Source organism: Molothrus ater, chromosome 29 (assembly GCF_012460135.2).
Source record: "Molothrus ater isolate BHLD 08-10-18 breed brown headed cowbird chromosome 29, BPBGC_Mater_1.1, whole genome shotgun sequence".
NCBI classification, from domain to species: Eukaryota; Metazoa; Chordata; class Aves; order Passeriformes; family Icteridae; genus Molothrus; species Molothrus ater.
Window position 1 is genome coordinate 2,585,041 of NC_050506.2, and position 22,987 is coordinate 2,608,027.

Consider the following 22,987-nt stretch of genomic DNA (forward strand, 5'->3'; position numbering starts at 1 on the left):
AATATTCCTCATTCTTCCTTATGTTCCTAATGATCCGATTCTCCCATTCTTCCGATGTGCCTAATTCTTCCTCAAAGACTTAAAAACTCACCAACAATTTGCCAATAGTTGGTAACACAAACCTTATCTCATAAGGTTTGTCTCATAATCTGACAGGGAAAAATCCATCAGCTCAAAAGAGACACCCACAAACAATCATCACGCATTACATAGATAATCTACTCATTACAGCACCAACAAACAAAAAAATACAAAAGACTCGTGACAGCATAATTACAGAACTTCAAAACACAAGACTAGAAGTCTCTACATCAAAAGTCAAAAAAATCTCACCATAGAATTACCTAAAATTAAAAATCACAGAATAAACAATTAAGCCACAAAATATAAAACTCAATGTCAACAATTTAAAAGAAATCAATTAAATCAGGCCAATTTTAGAGATCACCAATGACAAACTTACACCACTTTTCAACTTATTAAGAAGAGACTACAACATCAAATCTCCCAGAACCCTCACACCTAAAGCCCAGAAAGCCCTTAAGAAAATTACTAAAGCCCTTTAGCAAAAATAAGCACATCATTGTGTAATGCCACAACATGTACAAAATGTACAAAAAAATTTTGGTAATGTACAAAATCACGAATGGGATGGGGCTGCTGTGGAATGCAATCTTGAGCTGTTTGTTTTCCAGCATCAGTCTCATCACATGATTATGACAATGGGAAGATGCCAGCAGCTCGTATCCTTGGCAGCACCCAAAGAACTCAATGTTACAACTCACTTTAAAAGTTTTTTGACCAATCACAAAAAGCAAAAGCACATTGACAGCAGTATTATCCAACCACCATAAGCACACGTACCTTTGGTTAAAACAATGTTTGCTTATTTCAAATACAATGCCTGCTTGTAAGCCTTAAAACACAATGCACACAGCTCCATTATTAAGCTTAGAACTTCCTAATATCTCACTAGATAAACTTTTCTGTAGCTTAGGGAGTTATTCTAGACTAGCCTGAATACCTTTGGTTTTATTTGTCCTTACTTTGGAGATAATTTGGGAGAATTTTAATTTTTATTTATTTATCATGAATTATTTTTTAATATGTATTTAATATATATTAATAATAGAAATATTATTTTATTTATTTATTTTTATTATTTATTAATAATTTTCGATTTTTTTCCTAAATTTTCTATTTTTTGTCCTCAATTTTCTCCCAAAGTTTTTCCCAAATCATCTCCAAATTAACAACCATTGTTCTATTTGTCCTTACTTTCTACACCTCACATAACTTTTCTGCTGACAAATTTTCTGGTTACCACATAGCTCTAATCGTTCTGTTGTTGTGTCTGGAGGTGGGCAGACAAGTGTTGGGGACCAGCAGTCCCGGTGTGTGTGAAATGGGTTAGAAAAATTTATAATATAGAAAAATTTTAATATAGAATAGATAGGTAGATAGATATAGATATAGATATATAGATAGATAGATATAAATATCTTGAAATATTTATATAGTGATATACAGATATATAGGTAGATAGATATAGATATAGATATAGATATAGATATAGATATGTAAATAGATATAGATATGTAAATAGATATAGATACAGATACAGATAGATATGGATATGGATATAGATATAGATTAGATTAGATATAGATATATAGATGTAGATGTATATGTAGATATATAGATATATACATGTAGATATAGATAGATAGATAGATAGATAGATAGATAGATAGATAGATAGATGTACAGATATAGATATAGAGATATAGATGTAGATAGATATAGATACAGATACAGGTATAGATATAGATATAGATATAGATATAGAGATATAGATATATAGATTTATAGATATATAGATATATAGATGTAGATAGGTAGATATAGGTACAGATATAGATATAGATATAGATATATAGATATATTAGATATATTAGATAGATAGATGTATAATCTATATAATATAGCAAATTTATAGCAGCAGTTCTGCTGTCTCTAAGACCTGCCTTTTGCAGCTTTCCCAAACCGTGTGACTTTAGGGATTCCCCCACTCACCGAGGCCGAGGAACATCCCGAAGCCGGCTCCCAGGAAAGCTTTCCTGCAGCGGTACTGGTCGGGCCGGCTCCAGAGGAAGCGGCTGCACGGGCCGGGCAGGACCGAGAGCACCACTCGCTTCAGGGCTGGGAGGGGACACAGGTGTCAGCCCTGCCCCGCCACTGCCCTGCTGGGGACGGGAGAGGTGGCGGAGCTCACTCGTGTTGGGAGCTTTCTGAGCACGGGGTTCTGCTCCGGAATTGGTGCCCCTGGGATGCTCCGATGGAGAGGGAACAGGCTCGGGTGTTTCTAACACCACCACCTCCTGCAGCTCTCTGTCACTGCTCGCAGCCTCATCCTCGTCGTCAAAGCCGGGTCTGGAGGTGGGGAGAGGAGTGTTGGGGAGCAGCAGTCCCAGTGGGTGGGAAATGGATTTAGAGAAAATTTATAGTATAGAAAAAATTTTAATATAGAATACATATATATATATATATGTATATATGTACATATATATATATATATATATATATATGTACATATATATGTACATATATATATACACACATACATACATATATGTATCTATATCTAAATCTATATCTATATCTATATACATAACATAACTATTTAAAATCTTTATTATATATATATAATATAGAAAAATTATAATATAGAAATAGAATATAGAAAATTTTATCGAACATTTATAATATAGAAAAAATAATATAGAATGTATATATGTGTATATATAAAATATATCAAAAATTCAAAATAGAGAAATAGAATATAGAAAATTCTATAGAAAATTATTAATCTAGAAAAAAATTAAATGTAGAATGTATATATATATAATATAGAGAATTTATAATCTAGAAATATAGGAATTTTATTTAAAAATATGATATAGAAAAAATTTCAATATAGAATATATATAATACAGAAAATGTACAATATAGAAATAGAATACAGAAAATTTTATAAAAAATAATATGGAGAAAATAATGTATAATATATGTAATGTATATAAATATATAATATAGAAATTTTATAATATAGAAATATAGAAAACTTTATTAAAAATTTAATATAGAAGATATATGTATGTATGTATATATATAATGTAGAAAATTTACAATATAGAAATAGAATGTAGAAAATTTTATCCAAAAATTCTATAGAAAATTATGGACAGAATTTTTTTTTTTAAATTATAGAATATTTTATAGACATTTATAGAAAATTTATAGAATTTTTAATAGAAAATTATATATAGAAAATTTTAGCAGGTTTTTTAATTATAGAAAATTTCATAGACATTTATAGAAAATTTATAGAAAATTCTTAATAGACAATTTAATAGCAATTTATAGAAAATTTATTGAATTTTATACATATAGATTTTTTTACATTTATTTTAAATATAGAAAACTCATAAAGTTTGACAGAACTTTAGAATTTACAGAAAATATTTAAAGTCAAAATTTGTAGAAAATTTTAAAAGTTTGACAGAAGGTTCACATAGTGTGTATTTGTATGTGAACTTTGAGATAAGAAATGTTGATTTAGAAATATTATAGGACAGACTGTTGGGAGAGATTGTTGAGAGAGAAATGGAACTAGAAACAAGTTTTAAGGGATGGCTTTACAAATAAGACTAGATACTTTAGAGAAATAAAACAATGAAAGATGCATTGTGGTAGGACCCACGAAGGGTAATTTTAGATGATTAATTTTAATTTATTTATAGTATGGTGTGGCTAAAGCTAATAGACTAAGAAACACTTATAGTGTATTGTAATTCTGATTGTGATAGCATGAATTATAACATCTGTATTGTCTCATCCTTCTCACGAGACTGAAAATAAAATAAAAGTTTTTAAAACACCTCTCAGTTGATCCATCTCTAAGTCTGAAAAAAGTATAATCTAAGAGCAGTGCTGGAAGGGAAGGAGGACATTGCCATCCCCACAGGCAGCCTGTCACCATCATATTTTCTGGAAAAATCCTTTTGTCAGGATTTCTTTCATGGGAAGCTGAGAAGCCTCAGAGAAAAAAGGAAAACAATATTATCTCATTTCCTTCTCCCGTGTTTTGCTGCTTTGGAATGTGTTTGGAGATTGTTTATCCAACAGGTGATTGTTTCATTGGTTTCATGTGAATTGTTTTTACTTACAATTAAGGTCAAGCTGTGTCAGGACTCTGGAAGGAGTCACAAGTTTTCTTTAGTATCTTTTAGCCTTCTGTAAGTATCCTTTCTCTATTCTTTAGTATAGTTTAATTTAGTATTCTTTAATACAATATAATATAGTATCATATAATAATAAATTAGCCTTCTAAGAACACGGAGTCAGATTCATCATTCCTCCCTTCGTCGGGGGTCTCAGAAAATACCACAGCAGCCCTCACCTGGAGAGCAGCCCCTCACTCTCCTCCTCCTCCAGCTGCTCCTGCAGCCTCCTGGATGTTCTGGAGGGGAGCCTCCAGCCCCTGATGATGTCCTTGATGCGCTGCAGTAGCCGCTGCCCTCGCTCCTGGCCCTGCAGCGCCCGCGCAGCGCCCTGCTCCTCTGTCTCCTCCTCACTGGAGTCCCTGCAGGGCACAGAGGGCAGGGCTGAGCTGCAGCCCCCCTGCTCCCACACCTGCTGCAGCCCCTCAGGCTCGGGCAGGCTCCCAGCACCCCTCTGCTCACTGCTCCTCATCCCCAGAGTCCGGGTAGCTCAGGGGGGCCATGCAGACAGAGCAGATGTTGTTCAGGGTTTTGTAGCAGTCGCTGCAATACAGCCCTGTGGAAAATGGGGATGTCAGGGTGGAATTTTCTGGGGGGGACGGGGTCCCCAGGCTGTGGGGGCTCCTACCTTTGCAGTTGGGTGTGATGCAGGCAGTGAAATCCGGCCGCTCTGCCATCCCACAGGTCAGGCAGTGTTTGCGCTGGATGCCCGCGCGGCGAGCAAGGCGAGCTAGGAGAGGGAACCTGCAAGCACACGGGGCAATGCCATCCCAGAGGTCCTTGCCAGAGACACCCAGGGATGATGCTGCCCTTTTGCATCTCCTGGAAGAGCTTACCTGGAGATGAGGATAAGGAAGAGCCTGCTCTTCCCGGTATCGGCCAAGCGCTGTGTGCCCCCTCGGCTCAGGGCAAACACCGCCCATTCCCGCCGTGCCCGGATGATGTTGTGGAGGAAGGCCAGGCGCTCCTGGCATGGAGGGGATGGGGTGAGGGCAGCTAGTGGCTCAGGGAGTCGAGAGGGACACACACAGGGGGCTTCTCACCTGCTCACGGGATGGGAAGTAGCAGGCACACACTGCCCGGCGCAGGCGTGCCATGTAGGAACCGAAGACGGCAATGAAGAGCCAGATACCGTACAGGATTCCTGGTGGGAAGAAAATGAGGTAAGTGGGGAGTGCATCCTCCTACACCGTCCCACCCACCTGGGTCATTGAGGGTGCAGCAGCCCCGGTCTGCACACCTATGGTGATGTAGGTGCTGTGGTCGGGCTCCACGGGCTGGATGAGGCAGACCTGGGACAGCACCGAGACCTCGCCCTCCTGCAGCGTGTTGAAGGCAGAGACCAGGTCCTTGTAGATCTCACTGGTGTAGCCCGTCCCGTTGACGCTGATGGTCATGGTCGACGGCGCTGTGGGCGAGCAGCTCAGACCTGGGGCCATCCCACAGCCCTGACCCTCAAGCAGCAGAGCACCCAAGGGTGCTGCTCACCCCTGGCAATGATCTCCGCACTCAGCTGGTGCCGGAACAGGTCAAGGAGCCAGAAGATGCTGTAGTCAGCCAGGATGATGCTGAGCCCCAGCAGCGTGTGGCGCAGGAACCCAAAGAGCTGAATCCCATACTGGCTTCGCTCAGCCTTCGACAGCCACAGCGCACCTGCACGGCCACGGGAGCACCGTGAGGCCGTGTCGGGGGGCCCAGGTTGGGCTGGGGGGTACCCTCGGGGGTGAGGCTGACCTGGGGGGATGTAGCGGCCCCTCTCCCGCGCCGACAGGGGCAGCACGGTGGGTTTGCCCTGCTCTGCACACCGCAGGTCCATCTCCACGAAGCGCCGCGTGATGTAAACGTTGTCAAAGGTGTCGTCCCGCAGGTAGCGGCGCCGGTACTTAACCGCGCTGGGGGCACAGGGGGGAAGCTGAGCACCTCCACACCAGGTCTCCGTCCGTGTGGATCATCACCAGGGCACTACTCACCGGTACCACAAGAAGAGGACGGCCAAGAAGGAGATGTAGGAGAAGAGCTCCAGGACACGGTGGTAGGGCTCCATGTGGTGCTGCACGGCCTCCATGATATCGGCAGACACCTCCCCCAGGCTCTTGCTGGCGTTGAGGTTGACGCTGAAGTGGTGCACGACCGAGATGTTGAACTCAAACTCGGCACGGACACGGTTCAGGGCGTCTGTGAGGGCTGCAGAGGGGACGAGAGGTGCTGTGCATTGCAGCCAGAACCAGAAGAGAGGCGCAGAGAAGGACCCGTGCAGTGGTTTTGGTTTGTTAATTTGAGATTTTGTTAATTTTGAGATTTTATGGTTAATGTACTAAAGAGCGTGGTGGCTAATAATTAATGTACTTATTTCTTGTTGTGAGGTAGGATTAGGAGAAAGGCAAAGAAGGTTTAAAATTTTAAAAGGGTATAAAGAAAAATGTATTAATAGTGACTTAAAGAAAGAGCAATAAGAATTAGAACAGAACTTTTAGAATACCTTTTTTCTTCTTAGAACTTTTTTTTCTTGCTGATAATGTAAAGAAATAAAATTTTAGTTCGTTTACTACTTTTTCTATAGTCTTCTTTTTGTTTATTTAGGGAGAGTGGTTAAAAGCTTTGTATCACTTCCATAGATGTCTCTCATGTAAAACAATGACAACCCCCGACCCCTACATGGCACTGGATACTCACGGTTTGCGACATTGGCCCGGATGAAGGTCTGGATGTACTTTGGGATGGTGCAGAACATGAATGAAACTGCAGAGAGGGGAATCTCTGTAGGGCTGGGCCCCCATGATGGGGACACATCTGCCCCATCACCCCATTAGCCCCCCGTGGCACAGGGACAGGGACTCACGAGTGCTGATCATGCCGCAGAGGGCCTTGAAGGTGAGGACAACATAGCAGATGTGGAAGAGGAGGGGCAGGGCGCGCTCACACCTGTCCTTGGCCTTGTCTATGTAGCGAAAGCAGCTGGTCTTGGGATCCCCCAGCTCGCGGTTGCAGATGTTCCCAGCCCTCGACAGCCACATCCAAACGTTGCGCAGGGCCCGGGCTGTGGGCAGGGAGGGGCATTGGAGACAGGGATGGTCAAAGAGGAGGGTAGGGGGTGCTGGGGCTGGGGGCACCCCCAGGGGTCCAACGCTCACCGATGTGTCTGGTGGAGTCTGTGATGGAGCGGATGAATTTACGGACACGGTCACCCAGCACCTTGGCATTCTGGCCAATCTCCTTGATTTTCCTCTGCAAGTCTGCAGAGACAGGGGACACTTGAGCGTACTCCAGAGAGTGAGGGTAGCATGAAGCTGTCTGTTCCCCCCCAGGGAGGGCCCCTCCAGTCCCTCCACCTTGCCCCAGCCCCCTGCTCACTCAGCAGTGGCTCCTTGGCACGTTGCAGCCGCTCGGCCGTCTGGTTTTGGGCCAGCTCAGCCCCACATGACAGCGCCTTGGCGAGCTGGGAGACGTTGTGCATGAGATTGGTGCCAGGGCCTTGCACGGTCAGGCACAGTGCCAGCATCGTGATCATCATCTTCCCCTCCTCTGCAAAGACACAGCAATAATCAATCTCATAATCTGACAGAGAAAAATCAATCAATCTCATAATCTGATAGGCAAGAATCAATCTCATAATCTGACAGGGCAAAAATCAGTCTCATAATTTGACAGGGAAGAATCAGTCTCATAATCTGACAGGAAAGAATCAGTCTCATAATCTGAAGATTGTGAATTCGATCCTCAAACATGGGGCACCACTAATGTTGGTTATCTAATTTCTTTTTTGTTTCTGTTAGGGTTGGGATTGAAAGTGCTTAAAATGATATTTTGTGTCAGGACTTAGATGTTTATTATTTTTTATCTATATCACAGTCTTATAAACTGTGAGTTCTACAGTATTTTACTAATAAATTACAAAATGGTTTTGTATCTATTTTTACAAGGTCTTTAAAGGAAAAATTATCTAATTAAGAAATGACAAAAATTATTTTTATTTTTAACTGAATAACTAATCATTTCTGTTTTGCAATGTGGACTTTTTAAAGTTTAATTATAAAATACTACTTAGACTTATGAAGAAGAAGGTGAAGAAGAAGGATTAGCTACTGTCTTAAATTTCTATCTTAGTTTTATATATTTTTTATTTTTTTAATATATTTTATATACATATTACTATACTTTAAAACTTTAAACTCCAAGTTTTCTACTAGGTGATAATACACACTTCTATTTCAACTACACACTTATAATCTTATTATTAATCTGTTATATAGAACTAATCTGCTATATATAATTTATAATCTTATTATTAATCTGTTACATAGAACTAATCTGCTATATATAAATTATTATCTTATTAATCTGTCATATAGAACTAATCTGCTATATATAATCTTATTATTAATCTGTTATATATAACTACTTTGTTATATATAATTATATTATCAATCTGTTATGTACAACGAATCTGCTAAGTATAATCAATAATCTTATTATTAATCTGTTATATATAAATAATGTGTAATATATAAATTATAATTTTATTAATAATCTGTTCTATATAATTAATCTGCTGTATAGAATTCATAATCTTATAATTAATCTGTTATATATAACTCATCTGTTATATAGAATTTATAATATTATTATTAATCTGTTATATATAACTTATAATATTATTCATCTGATACATATAACTAATCTGCTAAATATAATTTATAGTATTATTATTAATCTGTTATATATAATTTTTAATCTTATTCATCTGATACATATAACTAATCTGCTAAATATAACTTATAATCTTATTATTAATCCGTTATTCATTAATTTTGGAAACTTTTTTTACGGGTTTAGGTCAAATGTAGTGTTCTCTTGAGGGTCTGTGTTTTTTAACCTAGAAAATTTAAATTTTTTAGTATCTAGGGTTCTGACACAGTCCTGGTGCTCAGCCAGGAGCCGGCATCCCCTGGCATCCCCTGGACCCCATGGCTGCTCACTGGTGAAGAAGTGTGGCAGTGCCAGCAGCACAATCATCCTCGTCTTCATGGAGAAGGCCATGCCCAGGCCCATCCCCGCGCCCATGAAGACGGTGACGCTCAGGCAGTACCAGACATTGTGGCCCTGCACCAGCAGCACCAGGGCCCCGTAAATGCTGGCCAGCAGCAGGCCCAGCGTGAGGCCGCCCAGGCTGCGGGCGAACTCCTGGGCCTTGCTGGGCTCCTGCGGCCTGCGCTTGGCCCCAGCCCGCGGGGCCCGGTCCTTGGGCAGGCCCCGCCGGGCCCGCAGGGCTCTGCCCAGACCCAACACCAGCCTCATGCCGAGGCTGCTGCTGCTCCCTCCAGCTTTGCCTGGGTGGGAGAACAGCAGAGTGAGCCAGCAGTGTCCAGGGTGCTGCTGCACCGTTGCAGGTCCTGCCTGACGGTTTCCGTTGTGTTCAGAACCCCTGAAACTGAACCCAGTTTCCGTTGAGCTCTGCTGCACTGGGTGAGTTGGAATGCAAGAGTCTCTGAGCTCCCCAGGGAGGGAAATAAATGCAGGACCTTGTCAGGAAAATTAATCCACAAACACCCGAGGTTTATGCCCAAAAAGGAGACAGAGGAGTCCCTTTACTTTATTAGAATAAAGGGAGAGGCCATGGGGTATTCCCTTGGGGTCTCTCCAATTTTTGGAGGATGCAGCCTCCTTTTTATCCTAATTTCTCTCTCTCTTTTCCCATTTCTGCGGTACTTGAGAGGCATAGACTTTCTGGAACACCTGATACCAAAGATTCCCCTCTAATGTATAACCCTCCCTTTCAATTTTTAATTTCTTATGGAAGTTAGCCTCATGCCGAGGCTGCTGCTGCTCCCTCCAGCTTTGTCTGGGTGGCAGAACAGCAGAGTGAGCCAGCAGTGTCCAGGGTGCTGCTGCACCATTGCAGGTCCTGCCTGTGGTTTCCGGTGTGTTTGAAACCCCTTGGCAGTTTCCGTTGAGCTCTGCTGCACTGGGTGAGTTGGAATGCAAGAGTCTCTGAGCTCCCCAGGGAGGGAAATAAATGCAAGACCTTGTCAGGAAAATTAATCCACAAACACCCGAGGTTTATGCCCAAAAAGGAGACAGAGGAGTCCCTTTATTAGAAGAAAAGGAGAGGCCATGGGGCATTCCCCTGGGGTCTCTCCAATTTTTGGAGGATGCAGCCTCCTTTTTATCCCAATTTCCCTCTCTCTTTCCCCATGTGAAAAATGTGTATTTTATGACTGGCTTTTTGCAAATATTAAAATGAATATTATATGTGATATGTTAGAAAGTTAGGCTGTATTAATTCTCTTATGTAGTGTGTTAAATATAGTTTTAGGTTATAAAATAATGTTAAAATAGAAACTATGCTATGTAAGATACTCCTTAACTAGCTCAAGAAAGAGATGAGATAATCAAGAAATTCTTCACACAGAGATAACAGCAGCAAGCCCCAAGAAAAGAAATATTGCCTCATTATTGGAAAAGACAAACTTTTTTCCACCTCCTTTTTGTGCCAACAGGATTAAGGAGGAGGAGTTGCCAATAACCAGAGAACACCCTTTGTTTGAAAAGAATTTATGCATCATGTGTGAGATATATGAATATGCAACAGGCTATTGCTTTTAAGAGTTAATCCTTTGTTAGCAAGGGATGCTTTTTTTGAGGAAAGCATCTGAACGTTCTTTGCTTTATTGTCCTAACTGTGGTTGTCCAAATTCTTATTGCTCTAATTTGTATTACTATTTTTATAACCATTTTATTACCATTAAACTTTTAAAATTTTAAAATAAGTGATTGGCGTTTTTCACATTGGAATACAAGCCTCTCTGAGCTCCTCAAGGAGGGAAATAAATGCAGAGGTTTGTCAGGAAAATTAATCCACAAACTCCATAATCAGAGGTTTATGTCCAAAAAGGAGACAGAGGAGTCCTGTAACTTTATTCAAATAAAGGGAGAGGCCATGGGGCATTCCCCTGGGGTCTCTCCAATTTTTGGGGTTGCAGCCTCCTTTTTATCCTAATTTCCCTCTCTCTTTCCCCATTTCTGAGGTACTTGGGAGGTATAGACTTCCCAGAACACCTGATACCAAAGACTCCCCTCTAATGTATAACCCAAACTCCAGCTTGGGACTCTGTACTGGAAAAGCTTTTAACACAGATTTTCACACCCTGAACTCTTGCCTTCCAGACTGATGTATTCATGCAATGAACAACCTTACAGCAACCCACAGCTGCTTGTGTCTGTTTGAAGACACCAGACCCAGTAAAAGCTCAACACCCTGATGTTCATCTTCCCGACAGAGAAATTCTGTGTAATTATGTGTCAGTAATTGCAGGTTCAATAAGCCTCAGCAGCTGTAGAGAGAAGAAACTTCAGCCAATAAATCAGTAGAGACCAGAGCCCATGGGACACTGAAGACAAAGACCAGGGAGATTTGGCCACACAACCACGAGATGGGGAGGAACAAACAAGGCCAGCCATGAGCCAAAAGGACAAAGTGGCTAATTGCAGCAGGGGAAGATCACAACCACTGAGTCAAGAAACCCACTGACCCAAAAGGAGAACACTGGTTCTCCTCCACCCTAATTAGCATGAGAAGCGAGAGACTCATTTAACCAACAGAAGAGAAAATAGTCATTAATACTAATTAATGAGGAACTGTGTGACTTGCAGACCATGTTTAATACTTGTTTGCTAAAGTGTAGAAATGTTGTAGTTGAGACAGCGACAATACAAAGCAGCACTCTCCATTTTCAGAAGGCTTCAAACTGTTTTCATTCTGGCATGCATGCCTTTTATACATTCTTACAAAACTCATAAGTTTACACTTTACTCATTGGTCAGGAAAGACAAAGTGCTCATTGGAACAGGCAGTTGCAGGTTTCTCTTATTTATCCTTCTTTTTTCTTGGTTTCTATGTCAACAACTTTGGTAGAAAATTCTTTCAGGGGTAAGTAAATACAAATCCTCTTCTCAAACTTCTCTGGCTCACAGAAATCACTGTAAAACCTCTTCCACGTAGAAATACCAAACAGTTTGCTCATTTGGGGTTGCATTGGGGATTGACCCCTGCACAGAACTGAAGATCAATCAAATCCCTTGGCTCTGGCTGGGATTGGCCTCCCGCACACCAGGGGGAGGAACCCATTTCAGGAGAACATTTTGGTCACCCAGATGGGCCATAAAGCCTTGCTTGGATCATCTTCCTGCACCCAGAAATGGAGAGTGGGATGGAGCAGGGCTCCTGCGGTGTCTCAGAGTGGGGTGGCAGCTCGTGTCTCGCTGGTGGTGTCACAGACCCCGGGCTCCTGCAGGACAGCAGCAATGCAGGCTGCAGCCCCATGCATGGTGTGAAATGAGGTCTGTGGGGTGCATCTGCCAGGGGGGTTAAAGAGGATCTAGGGAAGATGGAAGTGGGGGGGGTCTTCTGTATGTAAAATCTGATAAACAGAGGAAGGAAACGAAATATGTTTCTTTGCTTTAAATAGTCCTTTATGTGGATGGCAGTGTTTCATAATAAAGTCAAAGTTTTCTGTGCGAAAAAGAGGGGGAAGAAAGCTTCCAAGGAAGCAACCTCCCTTGACAAAGACCAGTCACAAAGAAGGAAAAAAAAAAAAAAAAAGACCTGATACAATCTTAGTTTCCTTACTTATATCTGGTTTTAAAAAGGTGAAGGTGGGGCTGTGTGGTGTCTGGCTTGTGAGGGTGGGGGTCTCTCTCTGCTGTTTGGGATGATGAAGGTGGGGGTCTCTGCTGTTTGGGATGATGAAGGTGGGGGTCTCCATTGCACAAGGAGATAAAGGCAGGGCTGGTGACGCTGGGGGATGTGGGGGTCTCTCCTGCCCTTGGGGATGGAGGCAGGGGGCTCTACCATCCGGGATGGTGAAGGTGGGGGTCTTCAGTGTACAGGATGATGAAGGAGGGGTCTCCAGAGCATGAAATGATGAAGATGGGTGCCTCTGCTCTCCGAGATGGTGAAGGTGGGGGTCTCCACTCTACGGGATGATGAGGGCAGGGGTGTCGGGATGGGGAGGGGTCCCACCCCATCACCACCACCGCCTCCCCAGCGCTACCCCGGCCACCACCAGCCCCTGCCGGCGCACACGGACCCACCCCCGCTCCGCCCCGGCCTGGGCGGTGCCGGAGGAGCGGAACGGGGCCACGGCGCTGGCAGGGAAGTTCCGCCCCCGGGCCGGGCCGGGCGGGGTCGGTGCCGGTGCCGGTGCCGGGGCCATGCGCGACGGGAGCCGGCGGGGGCGGCCGTGGCGGGGCAGCGCGACCCGGAGGGGCCATGGGGGCGATGGGGCCGCGGCTGCTGCTCGCCGCGGGGCTGCTGCTCGCCGCTGGCACCGGGAGCGCTGCAGGTGAGCGGGGAACCGGGGTCCCGACCGGGATGGGGGCGGCGGGGTCGGTGGGGTGCGCGGCTCGCCCCCGGTCGGGGCATCGCGGGGATACCCTCGGGTTCACCGGGATGGCATCGGGAGTCGTAGCCCCTCTGGAAGCTCGTTGCCACCTCCTCAGGATGGCCGGTGCGTCCTCCCGGTACGCTCGGTGCGCCCCCCGGTACGCGCGGTGCGCCCCCCGGGATACGCGGGGATCCCTCCCCGGGATACGCGGGGATCCCTCCCCGGGATGCTCGGTGCTCCCCCGGTACCCCGGTTCTGTCCCCGGCGCTCCCCGGGCTGGTCTGGCCGTGCAGAGTGGGGTTTGGTGCTCTCTCCAAACCCCTTCCCGTAGCCCGGGGCCCTGGGCGGGCAGGGGTTCCCCAAAAGCTGACGGGAAGGGGGGTCTGAGTCAGCCCAGCCGGGCTCCCAGCCCTGCCCAGTCTCTGTGCTGGTTGTACTGGGCAGCCGGCCGAGGTGATGCAAGGCTTGGCCGAGGAGCCCATCCCGTCCTCCTGCAGCCCCCAAACAGGGGGGTTCCCCCAGGCTCTGCTGGGAGCCGTGCTGTGAATGTGGGGGTCCCTGACACTGCCTCCCACCTGTCCTGGGGGCTGCAGTGGGTGATGGCTGGGGGGGCTGTAATGCCTTGAGTGACCACACTTGGATGGGTGACCAGGAGGGTCCAGGGTGCAGGCTGGGGGTCCAGGGTGTGATGGGTGACCATGGGGGTCTGGGTGTGATGAGTGACTGGGAGGGTCTGGACTCTGCTGGGTGACCTTGGGGGGGTCTGAGCTGTGCTGGGTTACTGGGGGGGTCTGGGCAGTGCTGGGTGTCCATGAGGGTCTGGACGGTGCTGAGTGACCTTGGGGGGGTCTGGGCTGTGCTGGGTGTCCATGAGGGTCTGGACGGTGCTGAGTGACCTTGGGGGGGTCTGGGCTGTGCTGGGTGACACAGTGGTGAGATCTCTGTGCAGGTGGCACAGTGGTGAAGGCCATGTGCAGGTGACACAGTGGTGAGGGCTCTGTGCAGGTGACAGCTCACAGCAGCAGCAGCAGCAGCAGCACAGTGAGGAATTAGGACGCTCCTGGTCAGTGACCCCGCGGGTGCTCTGGGATAACCGGACACTCAGCTTGGCTGAAGCCACCCAGGTGAGCCCCCACCCGCATTCCTGGGGTCCCCCACACTTGTTACAGTGCCTGCACCCTGCCACCTCCCCCTGCCCTCTTCTCAGTGCAGGACATGTCCTGGTGCCCCATCCCCGGGGTCCCCAGCACCCAGAAGCAGTGGGGAGGGGGGGGGCCCAGCAAATCCCCCTTCCCCTCCTGATGCTGGGAGGGACCTTTGTGGGTCGGGGTCCGCACCCCGCGCACCTCCCGGGTGGGGCGGAAGGGCCCAGCCCACCGTAGGGAGTCTCTCCGGTGTTTCCGCAGCGCTGCACCGGGCAGGAAGAGCGGGGGGAACGGGGTGGGGGCCCCCTCTCGCTCCAACCCCCCTTTCCCCGACACAATGAGCCCGGGAGGGAGGGACGCTTCCTGCGGGGAGGGCAGGGCATCCCTTCCGACCGCTCCCTCCGGGCACGCGGCAGGGCCGGGCAGGTCGCGGTGCCTCGGGGGGTGCGTGGGGAGGGGGCAGCTTGGCTCAGGGGGTACCCCCTTAACCGCGGCCCGTGCCAGGGGGGGTTCCCCGCCCGTCTGACAGTCCTGCTGGAGCTGGAGGGGGTGCGGCTGATGCTGGAGCTGGAGCAGAACTGGTGAGTCTGTGGTTCTGGGGGCAACAGCAGGGCATGGGATGGAGCTCCTGGACCCGTGCAGGGTGGGGGTCCTTCTGGGACCCTGGGGCTCTGCCTCTGTCCATGGTGCACTTCGACTGGGGGTCCCTTATTCCCTTATTCCCCTTATGTGTCTCCATCCATGCACAGGTGGGGTGGGGGCCCCAGGGTGCACCCACTGCAGGGACATGGGAGGTGCTGAGTCCTCCCTTCCTGCCGGGGCGTGCTCAGGGCAGGGTGAGCTGGGGGTTCCTGCTGTGGGTGACACGAGTCTCTGGCAGGGAGCTGGTGCAGGGCACTGGGGCACTGCTCTATTACCTGCCCGACGGCACACGGGTGATCCAGGAGCCCAGAGAGCAGGTATGGCCTCCAGCATGGCTGCCACCTGTGCTGTCCCCAAGCTGTCCCTGCTCCCCAGGGGGACCCCAGCCTGGGGTGGATCCTGAGCCCCCTTCTCTGCTGCAGGAGCACTGCTGCTACCAGGGGACCGTGCAGGGCTTCCCTGGCTCCTGGGCCAACCTCTGTGCCTGTGCTGGACTCAGGTGAGCCCCCAAGCCCAGTGGTCCATGAGCCCACTCCCACTGTGCTGATGATGGGATGGGCTCCATATCCCAGCTCCTCTGTCCTTCCCCAGTGGCCGCCTCTGGCTGTCAGACACCAGGAGCTACACACTGGAGCCAGACAGCAGCAGCCCCCCAGGACAGCACTTGGCATCCCAGCTTCGGCTGGAGCCACAGGGCTGCAGGCAGGGCTCCCACCCCGGGGCAGAGGCAACAGAGTCCCCCTGGCCACAGAGGGTAGGTCACCCAGAGGTCTTGCCCCACAGAGTGTCTGTGTATCAGCACTCTGACCCCTCTCTGTCCCCAGGGCAAGCGGGCAGTGGCAGAGCAGCGCTTTGTGGAGCTGGTGATGGTGGTGGACCACGCTGCGGTGAGTGCTGGGCAGTGTCCCCACAGCAGGGGCTGCCCTTCCCACAGCCACCCCTCTGACCCTTCTCCCTGTTCCCCCAGTTCCAGAACTACCCCAGCCTGCAACGTGTTCGCACCCGGACCCTGGAAATTGCCAACCAGGTGGATGTGGTGAGTCACGGTCGTGTCTGTCCATCCCAGCCCGGTGCCCGGCTGTGCCCCCGCCTGTGCAGTGCTGGGGGGGCTCTGACCCCTCTGTGCCCCCCCAGTTCTTCCGCCCGCTGGGAGTGCGGGTGGCCCTGCTGGCCGTGGAGGTCTGGAGCGAGGGTGACAAGATCGCGGTGGGCGGCAGCGCCCGGGCCGTGCTGGAGCGGTTCCTGCGCTGGCGCCGGGAGGATCTGTTGCCCCAGCTGCCCCACGACAATGCCCAGCTTTTGACGTGAGTGGGGGACAGGGTGGGGACAGGGGGATGAGGCCATAGCAGTCCCCCAACCCGCTGTGCTCTCTCCCCAGGGGTGCCCACTTTGATGATGTCTCCGTGGGGATGTCGACTCAAGCCTCCGTGTGTTCCCCCACGCGCTCTGGGGGGGTCAGCATGGTCAGTACCTCTGTCCCCCCACCCCATCCTCCCACCAGCTGCCCTCCCTGACCCTCCTGTCCCACAGGATCACTCTGTCAGTGTCCTTGTCGTGGCCTCCACTGTGGCCCATCAGCTGGGGCACAACCTGGGCATGCGCCACGACAGCGCCGGGCGCCTCTGCGACTGCGGCGACCTCCGGCACGACCGCGGCTGCATCATGGCACCGCCCACGGGGTGAGGGCAGCGGGCAGCCCTTCGGGGAGCTGGGGCCAAGCCCCTTCCTCACCTCACCTCACCTCACGGGCCCCTTCCTGCCTCTGCAGGTTGACACCTGGCCTGAGCTTCAGCAACTGCAGCCGGCAGGACCTGGAGCGCAGCCTGCAGCAGGGCCAGGGCTGGTGCCTGTCCAACGTTCCTGAGCCCCAGGTCCTGACCGGGAGCCCCACCTGTGGGAATCACTTTGTAGACCTGGGCGAGGAGTGCGACTGCGGCCTCAGTGTGGTACGGGGGGCTCTGGGTAGGCCTGAAGCCCTGAAGCCAGCCCATTTCTCCATGGCTCTGCCCAGGGGTGTCTGGGGCTGGCAGGGTGGTTTCCAGTGCCCAGTTCTGGGTGCTGGTGGCACCCACTGATTGCAGCCCCCCCACCTCAGGAGTGCACCGATCCTTGCTGCAACAGCAGCTCCTGCCAGCTGATGCCAGGGGCCGTGTGTGCCACTGAGGACGCCTGCTGTGAGGACTGCCAGGTGTGTGGGAATGGGCACACCAGCCACTCCCCGTGGTGGGCGAGTCCCCCACTCGCCCTGTTTGTCTGACCCTGTCCCCCACTCACCCCATTTATCTGACCGTTTATCTGACCATGTCCCCTCACTCACCGCATTTATCTGACCATGTCCCCTCACTCACCCCATTTATCTGACCGTTTATCTGACCATGTCCCCTCACTCACCGCATTTATCTGACCATGTCCCCTCACTCACCCCATTTATCTGACCATGTCCCCCACTCACCCCGTTTATCTGACCCTGTCCCCCATTCACCCCATTTTTCTGCCCATGTCCCAGCACTCACCCCATTTATCTGACCATGTCCCCCACTCACCCCGTTTATCTGACCATGTCCCAGCACTCAGCCTGTTTATCTGACCCTGTCCCCCATTCACCCCATTTTTCTGACCGTGTCCCCCACTCACCCCGTTTATCTGACCATGTCCCCCATTCACCCCATTTTTCTGCCCATGTCTCAGCACTCACCCCATTTATCTGACCATGTCCCCCCACTCACCCCGTTTATCTGACCATGTCCCAGCACTCACCCCATTTATCTGACCATGTCCCCCATTCACCCCATTTTTCTGCCCGTGTCCCAGCACTCACCCCGTTTATCTGACCATATCCCCCCACTCACCCCGTTTTTCTGACCGTGTCCCCCACTCATTCCATTTATCTGACCCTGTCCCCCATTCACTCCATTTTTCTGACCGTGTCCCGCACTCACCCCATTTTTCTGCCCATGTCCCCCCACAGCTGCGCCGTGCTGGCCACGTGTGTCGGGAGCCGCTGGGCGAGTGTGACCTGCCCGAGTTCTGTGACGGGGTCTCACGGCACTGCCCCCCTGACACGTTCCTGCAGGATGGGCAGCCCTGTGCCAGCGGGCGGGCACGCTGCTACAGCGGGGCCTGTGCCACCTACGAGGGGCAGTGCCAGCAGCTGCTGGGGCCAGGTAGGTAGAGCAGGGCCAGGGTGGGGTGCTGGCAGCTAGGTAGGGGTACTGAGGGTCTCTGCCCCCGCTGCAGGTGCCAGTCCTGTCTCCAGCTCCTGCATGGCCGCCCTGAACACAAGAGGGGATGAACGTGGGCACTGTGGGCAGCTCCCCAACGGCTCCTATGTCACTTGCACCCAGCAGTGAGCAAGGTCCCCATCCTTCTCCATGTCCCCTTTGCCCTGCCCCCTGCCCTGACCCCTCTGTCCCTGCAGGGACACGAGCTGTGGGATGCTGCAGTGCCAGCGCAGCAGCTCCCGTGGGGGGAGCCCAGAAGGGTCCTGCCAGGGCACCACCCTGCCTGGGGATGAGGATGTGACGGATGCGGCCATGGTGCTGCCTGGCACCACCTGTGGCCCCGGGAAGGTGAGCAGTGGGGTGACAGGGAAGGGAGCAGGGGGAGTCTCCCAGTGCTGACACCCCATCCACTGCAGATGTGCCTCCAGCACCGGTGCCAGGACATCTCCATGCTGGGTGACCTGCAGTGCCAGAGCAAATGCCACGGGCACGGGGTGAGTGTGGGGCTGGGGAGCAGCTGTGGGCAGTGGGGGCCTGCCCCCAGGGACTGAGCTCAGCCGGTGTCACCCACCCAGGTGTGCAACAACCACGGGCACTGCCACTGTGAGCGGGGCTGGGCCCCCCCAAGCTGTGACAGCCCCGGCGTGGGGGGCAGCCAGGACAGCGGCCCTGCTGGCCTTGAGCGAGGTGAGGGACAAGGCCAGCGCAGAGAATGGAGCTTTGTGCGGTGCCGGGGGGGTGCTGGGCACGGCGGGGGCTGACGTGCTGCTCTCCCGCAGGGGGAAGCGCCCTGCCCACGGCCCTGCTGCTGAGCGCGCTGCTGGGGCTGGCGCTGGCACTGGGGCTGTGCCGCGCCCGCCGTGCCGGCCTGCACAAGCGCCTCTGCCAGCTTGGGAAAGGCACCTCCTGCCAGTACAGGTACCAGGGACAGGGGGGCACGTGGGGGGCACATCGGGGGTACGTGGTGGGCACGTGGGTGTTGGCACGCTCGCCTCTGCATGCACGTGCCGAGGCACACCGGTGGCACGCGGCTGCCATGCTCACCTCTGCATGCGTGTGCCGTGACACACAGGTGACACACGCACTTCTACGTGTCTGTTGTGACACGCAGGTGGCACACAACCCTTCTCTGCATGCGTGTGCCATGTCATGCAGATGGCACGCTGGCCTCTGCACGTGTGTGCCAAGGCACGCAGGTGGCACACGACACCTCTGCACGCGTTCGCCGTGGCGCATCAGCGGCCTGCTCGACTCTGCTCAGGCGTGCTGCGACACACAGGTGGCACGCCCACCTCTGCATGTGGCACGCAGCTGGCACGCTCAATCCTGCATGCGTGTGCCTTGGCATGTGAGCACACACACACACGTGTCCCCCGTGGTGGCCGCCCGAGCGTGGTGCACACATGTTCCCACAGAGCGACCGTCCCTGTGTGTGTTTGTGCGTCCCCAGCGCAGGTCACAGCCCCGTCACCCCACATCCCCGCGGCTCCTCTCGCCCCCCAGCCCCCGGCTGAGCCCCCCACTCTTCTCCCCACAGTGCTGAGACCCGGGTGCGGTTCCTGGGTCCCGGAGCCGCAGACGGCTGGAGCGGGTAACGTCACCGCCGGCGCCCGGGCGTGGGGCTGTCCCCGAGCCGTCCTGCTTCGCAAGGCCTCCGGTGCTGCGCTCTTCCCCTGGCAGTGCCCGTGGGGTGCGGGGCAGCCCCGGGGTGCGGGGTGTCGCATCTTCCAGCGCCGAGGGGTTCGTTTCTCTTGGGCTTCTGCTGGTGTCGGTGTCGCTCGGTGGCCGTGCGGGGTCCCCCAAACGCCCAGAGCGAGCAGGGTCTCATCCTGGGTTTTCCCTGCAGGATCTCACAGCCAGAGCCCACACCGGGCAGCAGCCAAGGTCCCCCTGCACGTCCCCGGCCCCCGCAGTGGCGGCAGGCCACAGAGCTGCAGGTCATGCATGGCAGCAAGGTGAGGATGGGGGTAGCGGTTGCCCAGTTCTCTCCGGTCCTGGGGTGCCAGCTCAGAGCATCCCACGTATGGGATCCCATTCCTTGGCACGCGGAGCAGCCTGGCACGGCCACTTGGCACAGCAGGGATTGGAGCCCGTCCCAGCCAGGGCTGTGCACTGAGGGGGGGTCTCTGTCTCTGCCTGGCGGGAGGGGGGTCTCCGCATGCTGCATGGCTTGCCCCCCCTCTCCCTCTCTCCGCAGCCGGCTGCCCTCGGCTCAGCCCGGCCTGATCCGCCCTCCCGGCCTCTCCCGCCGGACCCTGTGCCCAAGGTAATGCCCGGGCAGGGCGGGGGGTACCCCCCAGCCCACCCCGGACCCGCTGCATGTCTGGCTGCGCTCCAGCTCTCGGGGACCTGTGTGACACGGCTGTCCCCAAACCCCTCCAGCCCAGCGGGAGGCCGCTTCCCGCACTCCCCCACTTGTCCCCCGCTGTCACACTGTCCCTCTCTCTCTGCCCAGGCCCCCCCCTCGGACAGGCCGCCCCCCCCCACACGCCCGCTGCCCGCAGACCCTGTGCTGCTGAGCGCTCAGGTAACGGCAGCAGCACCTGCGTGTGGGGCAGGAGGCCGATTCCCACCACCGAGCCCGTCGGGGGGTCAGCCCCTCACCGAGCTCTGATCCCCCCATGACCTTGCAGCCCCCAGGTCCAGCCAAGCCCCCCCCACCGCAGCGGCCGCTGCCCTCGGACCCCGTGGGCCCTTCAGTGTCCCGCAGCGAGAGCCCCCCGGGGCACCCCTATGTCACCGTGATTCCTGCCAGGTGAGCACGGGACAGCTGGGAGCTCCGGGGGGTGTGAGGGGGCGATGGGGAGTGTGAGGGGGAGATGTGGGGTGTGAGGGGGAGATGGGGAGTTTGAGGGGGCGATGGGGGGTGTGAAGGAGCCCCGGGGGGTGTGAGAGGCGATGTGGGGTGTGAGGGAGCTCCGGAGGGGTGTGAGGGAGCTCCGGGGGAGTGTGAGGGGGCGATGCAGGGTGTGAGGGGCGATGTGGGGTGTGAGGGGGCGATGCGGGATGTGAGGGAGCGATGTGGGGGTGTGAGGGAGCTCCAGGGGAGTGTGAGGAGGCAATGCGAGGTGTGAGGGGGCGATGCGGGATGTGAGGGGGCAATGTGGGGTGTGAGGGAGCGATGTGGGGTGTGAGGGAGCGATGTGGGGTGTGAGGAGGCGATGCGGGGTGTGAGGGGGCGATGCGGGGTGTGAGGGGGCGATGCGGGATGTGAGGAGCGATGGGGGTGTGAGGGAGCTCCAGGGGAGTGTGAGGAGGCAATGCGAGGTGTGAGGGGGCGATGCGGGGTGTGAGGGGGCAATGTGGGGTGTGAGGGAGCGATGTGGGGTGTGAGGAGGCGATGTGGGGTGTGAGGGGGCGAGGCGGGGTGCCAGGATGGGGCCCTGCAGTGGCCTGAGGGGAGTGCGGGTGGGGGAGAGGGGGTAGCCAGGAGAAATGAGGGGCCGGAACAGAGCGGAGGAGGAGAAAGGAGAGGGTCAGGGTGGGGATGCAGAGCAGGGGACGGGGGGAGCTGCAGGGGGAAATTGTGCGGGCCCCACCCTCATCCCAGCGCCCTCCCTTCTCCTGCCAGGCCCGCCCCGGCCCCGCCAGAGGCCTGAGCCGCGGGCAGGGAATGCGCAGCGCTGGATTCGCGGGGAAGGCCGAACCCCGCCGGGCCGCGCCGCCCGCTCTTTCTCCTGCCACGTCAATAAAGGGGATGTGAGCCGTCTCTGCGCTGCCTCCGCCGCACCGGCACCGGGGCACAGCGACCGGCACCGGGGGGAGGGGGGAGCGGGGAGGAACTACAACTCCCGGCAGGCCCCGCGCCGGAACCGGGGCTCCGAGCGCCGCCGCCCCCTGGCGGGGACTGCGCGCAGCTGCAGCGGGGGCGGTGTCCGGGGGCCACGTGGGCACGGGCGGGGACACGGGGGGACACACGCGAGTGGGCACGTGTGTGTGTATGTGTGTGTGTGTGTGTGTGTGTGTGTGTGTGTGCGTGTGTGTGCGTGCGTGTGCGTGTGTGTATGTGTGTGTGTGTGTGTGCGCCAGAGCTCCTCCGTGGACACACAAGTGTGTGAGAGCTGCTCTTTGTGCACACGAGTGTGTGAGAGCTGCTCTTAGGGGACACGAGTGTGTGAGAGCTGCTCTTTGTGCACACAAGTGTGTGAGAGCTGCTCTTTGGGGACACGAGTGTGTGAGAGCTGTTCTGTGGGCACACACATGTGTGAGAGCTGCTCTTTGTGCACACTAGTGTGTGAGAGCGGTTCTATGGGCACATGCGTGTGTGAGAGCTGCTCTTTGGGCACACGAGTGTATGAGAGCTGCCTGGTGGA

The 22,987-nt window shown here is 52.7% G+C and overlaps 2 protein-coding genes across 6 annotated transcripts; one reads left to right on the forward strand and one right to left on the reverse strand.

The window, feature by feature from the left end:
• Nucleotides 1-123: 123 nt before the first annotated feature.
• On the reverse strand, nt 124-9,578 carry DCST2 (DC-STAMP domain containing 2). Its single transcript, XM_036397724.1, has 17 exons — nt 9,260-9,578; nt 7,635-7,805; nt 7,415-7,516; nt 7,123-7,320; nt 6,957-7,022; nt 6,254-6,467; nt 6,018-6,175; nt 5,772-5,936; nt 5,524-5,691; nt 5,327-5,427; nt 5,120-5,250; nt 4,912-5,027; nt 4,746-4,839; nt 4,535-4,645; nt 2,276-2,433; nt 2,077-2,202; nt 124-149 (listed from the first exon to the last, which is right to left on the reverse strand). Exons 1-17 carry the CDS (start codon nt 9,576-9,578, stop codon nt 124-126), a joined length of 2,424 nt encoding a protein of 807 aa, XP_036253617.1.
• A 3,866-nt stretch (nt 9,579-13,444) lies between these two features.
• ADAM15 (ADAM metallopeptidase domain 15) lies at nt 13,445-22,383 on the forward strand. 5 transcript variants are annotated; one of them, XM_036398131.2, is made up of 24 exons: nt 13,448-13,624; nt 14,672-14,790; nt 15,316-15,392; nt 15,692-15,770; nt 15,876-15,952; nt 16,045-16,207; nt 16,278-16,340; nt 16,421-16,489; nt 16,588-16,757; nt 16,832-16,916; nt 16,984-17,132; nt 17,222-17,399; nt 17,549-17,641; nt 18,422-18,617; nt 18,691-18,799; nt 18,872-19,022; nt 19,091-19,168; nt 19,250-19,361; nt 19,454-19,592; nt 20,521-20,629; nt 20,872-20,940; nt 21,130-21,201; nt 21,308-21,429; nt 22,246-22,383. In XM_036398131.2, exons 1-24 carry the CDS (start codon nt 13,552-13,554, stop codon nt 22,271-22,273), a joined length of 2,580 nt encoding a protein of 859 aa, XP_036254024.1. In that variant the 5' UTR covers nt 13,448-13,551; the 3' UTR covers nt 22,274-22,383. The 5 variants fall into 5 exon arrangements, 4 of the variants coding, with proteins under 4 accessions (XP_036254024.1, XP_036254026.1, XP_036254025.1 ...); XM_036398133.2 differs by lacking the exon at nt 21,130-21,201; XM_036398132.2 differs by lacking the exon at nt 20,872-20,940.
• Nucleotides 22,384-22,987: the final 604 nt, after the last annotated feature.

Coding starts and splice junctions, on each gene's coding strand:
- DCST2 (XM_036397724.1), bottom strand. CDS start 9,578: ATGAGGCTGGTGTTGGGTCTGGGCAGAGCCCTGCGGGCCCGGCGGGGC. Junction 7,321..7,414: donor AGACTCCACCAGACACATCG/GTGAGCGTTGGA, acceptor CCCTGCCCACAG/CCCGGGCCCTGCGCAACGTT. Junction 2,203..2,275: donor TCAGAAAGCTCCCAACACGA/GTGAGCTCCGCC, acceptor GTCCCCTCCCAG/CCCTGAAGCGAGTGGTGCTC.
- ADAM15 (XM_036398131.2), top strand. CDS start 13,552: ATGGGGGCGATGGGGCCGCGGCTGCTGCTCGCCGCGGGGCTGCTGCTC. Junction 16,208..16,277: donor AGTCCCCCTGGCCACAGAGG/GTAGGTCACCCA, acceptor CTCTGTCCCCAG/GGCAAGCGGGCAGTGGCAGA. Junction 19,362..19,453: donor CCCTGCTGGCCTTGAGCGAG/GTGAGGGACAAG, acceptor GCTCTCCCGCAG/GGGGAAGCGCCCTGCCCACG.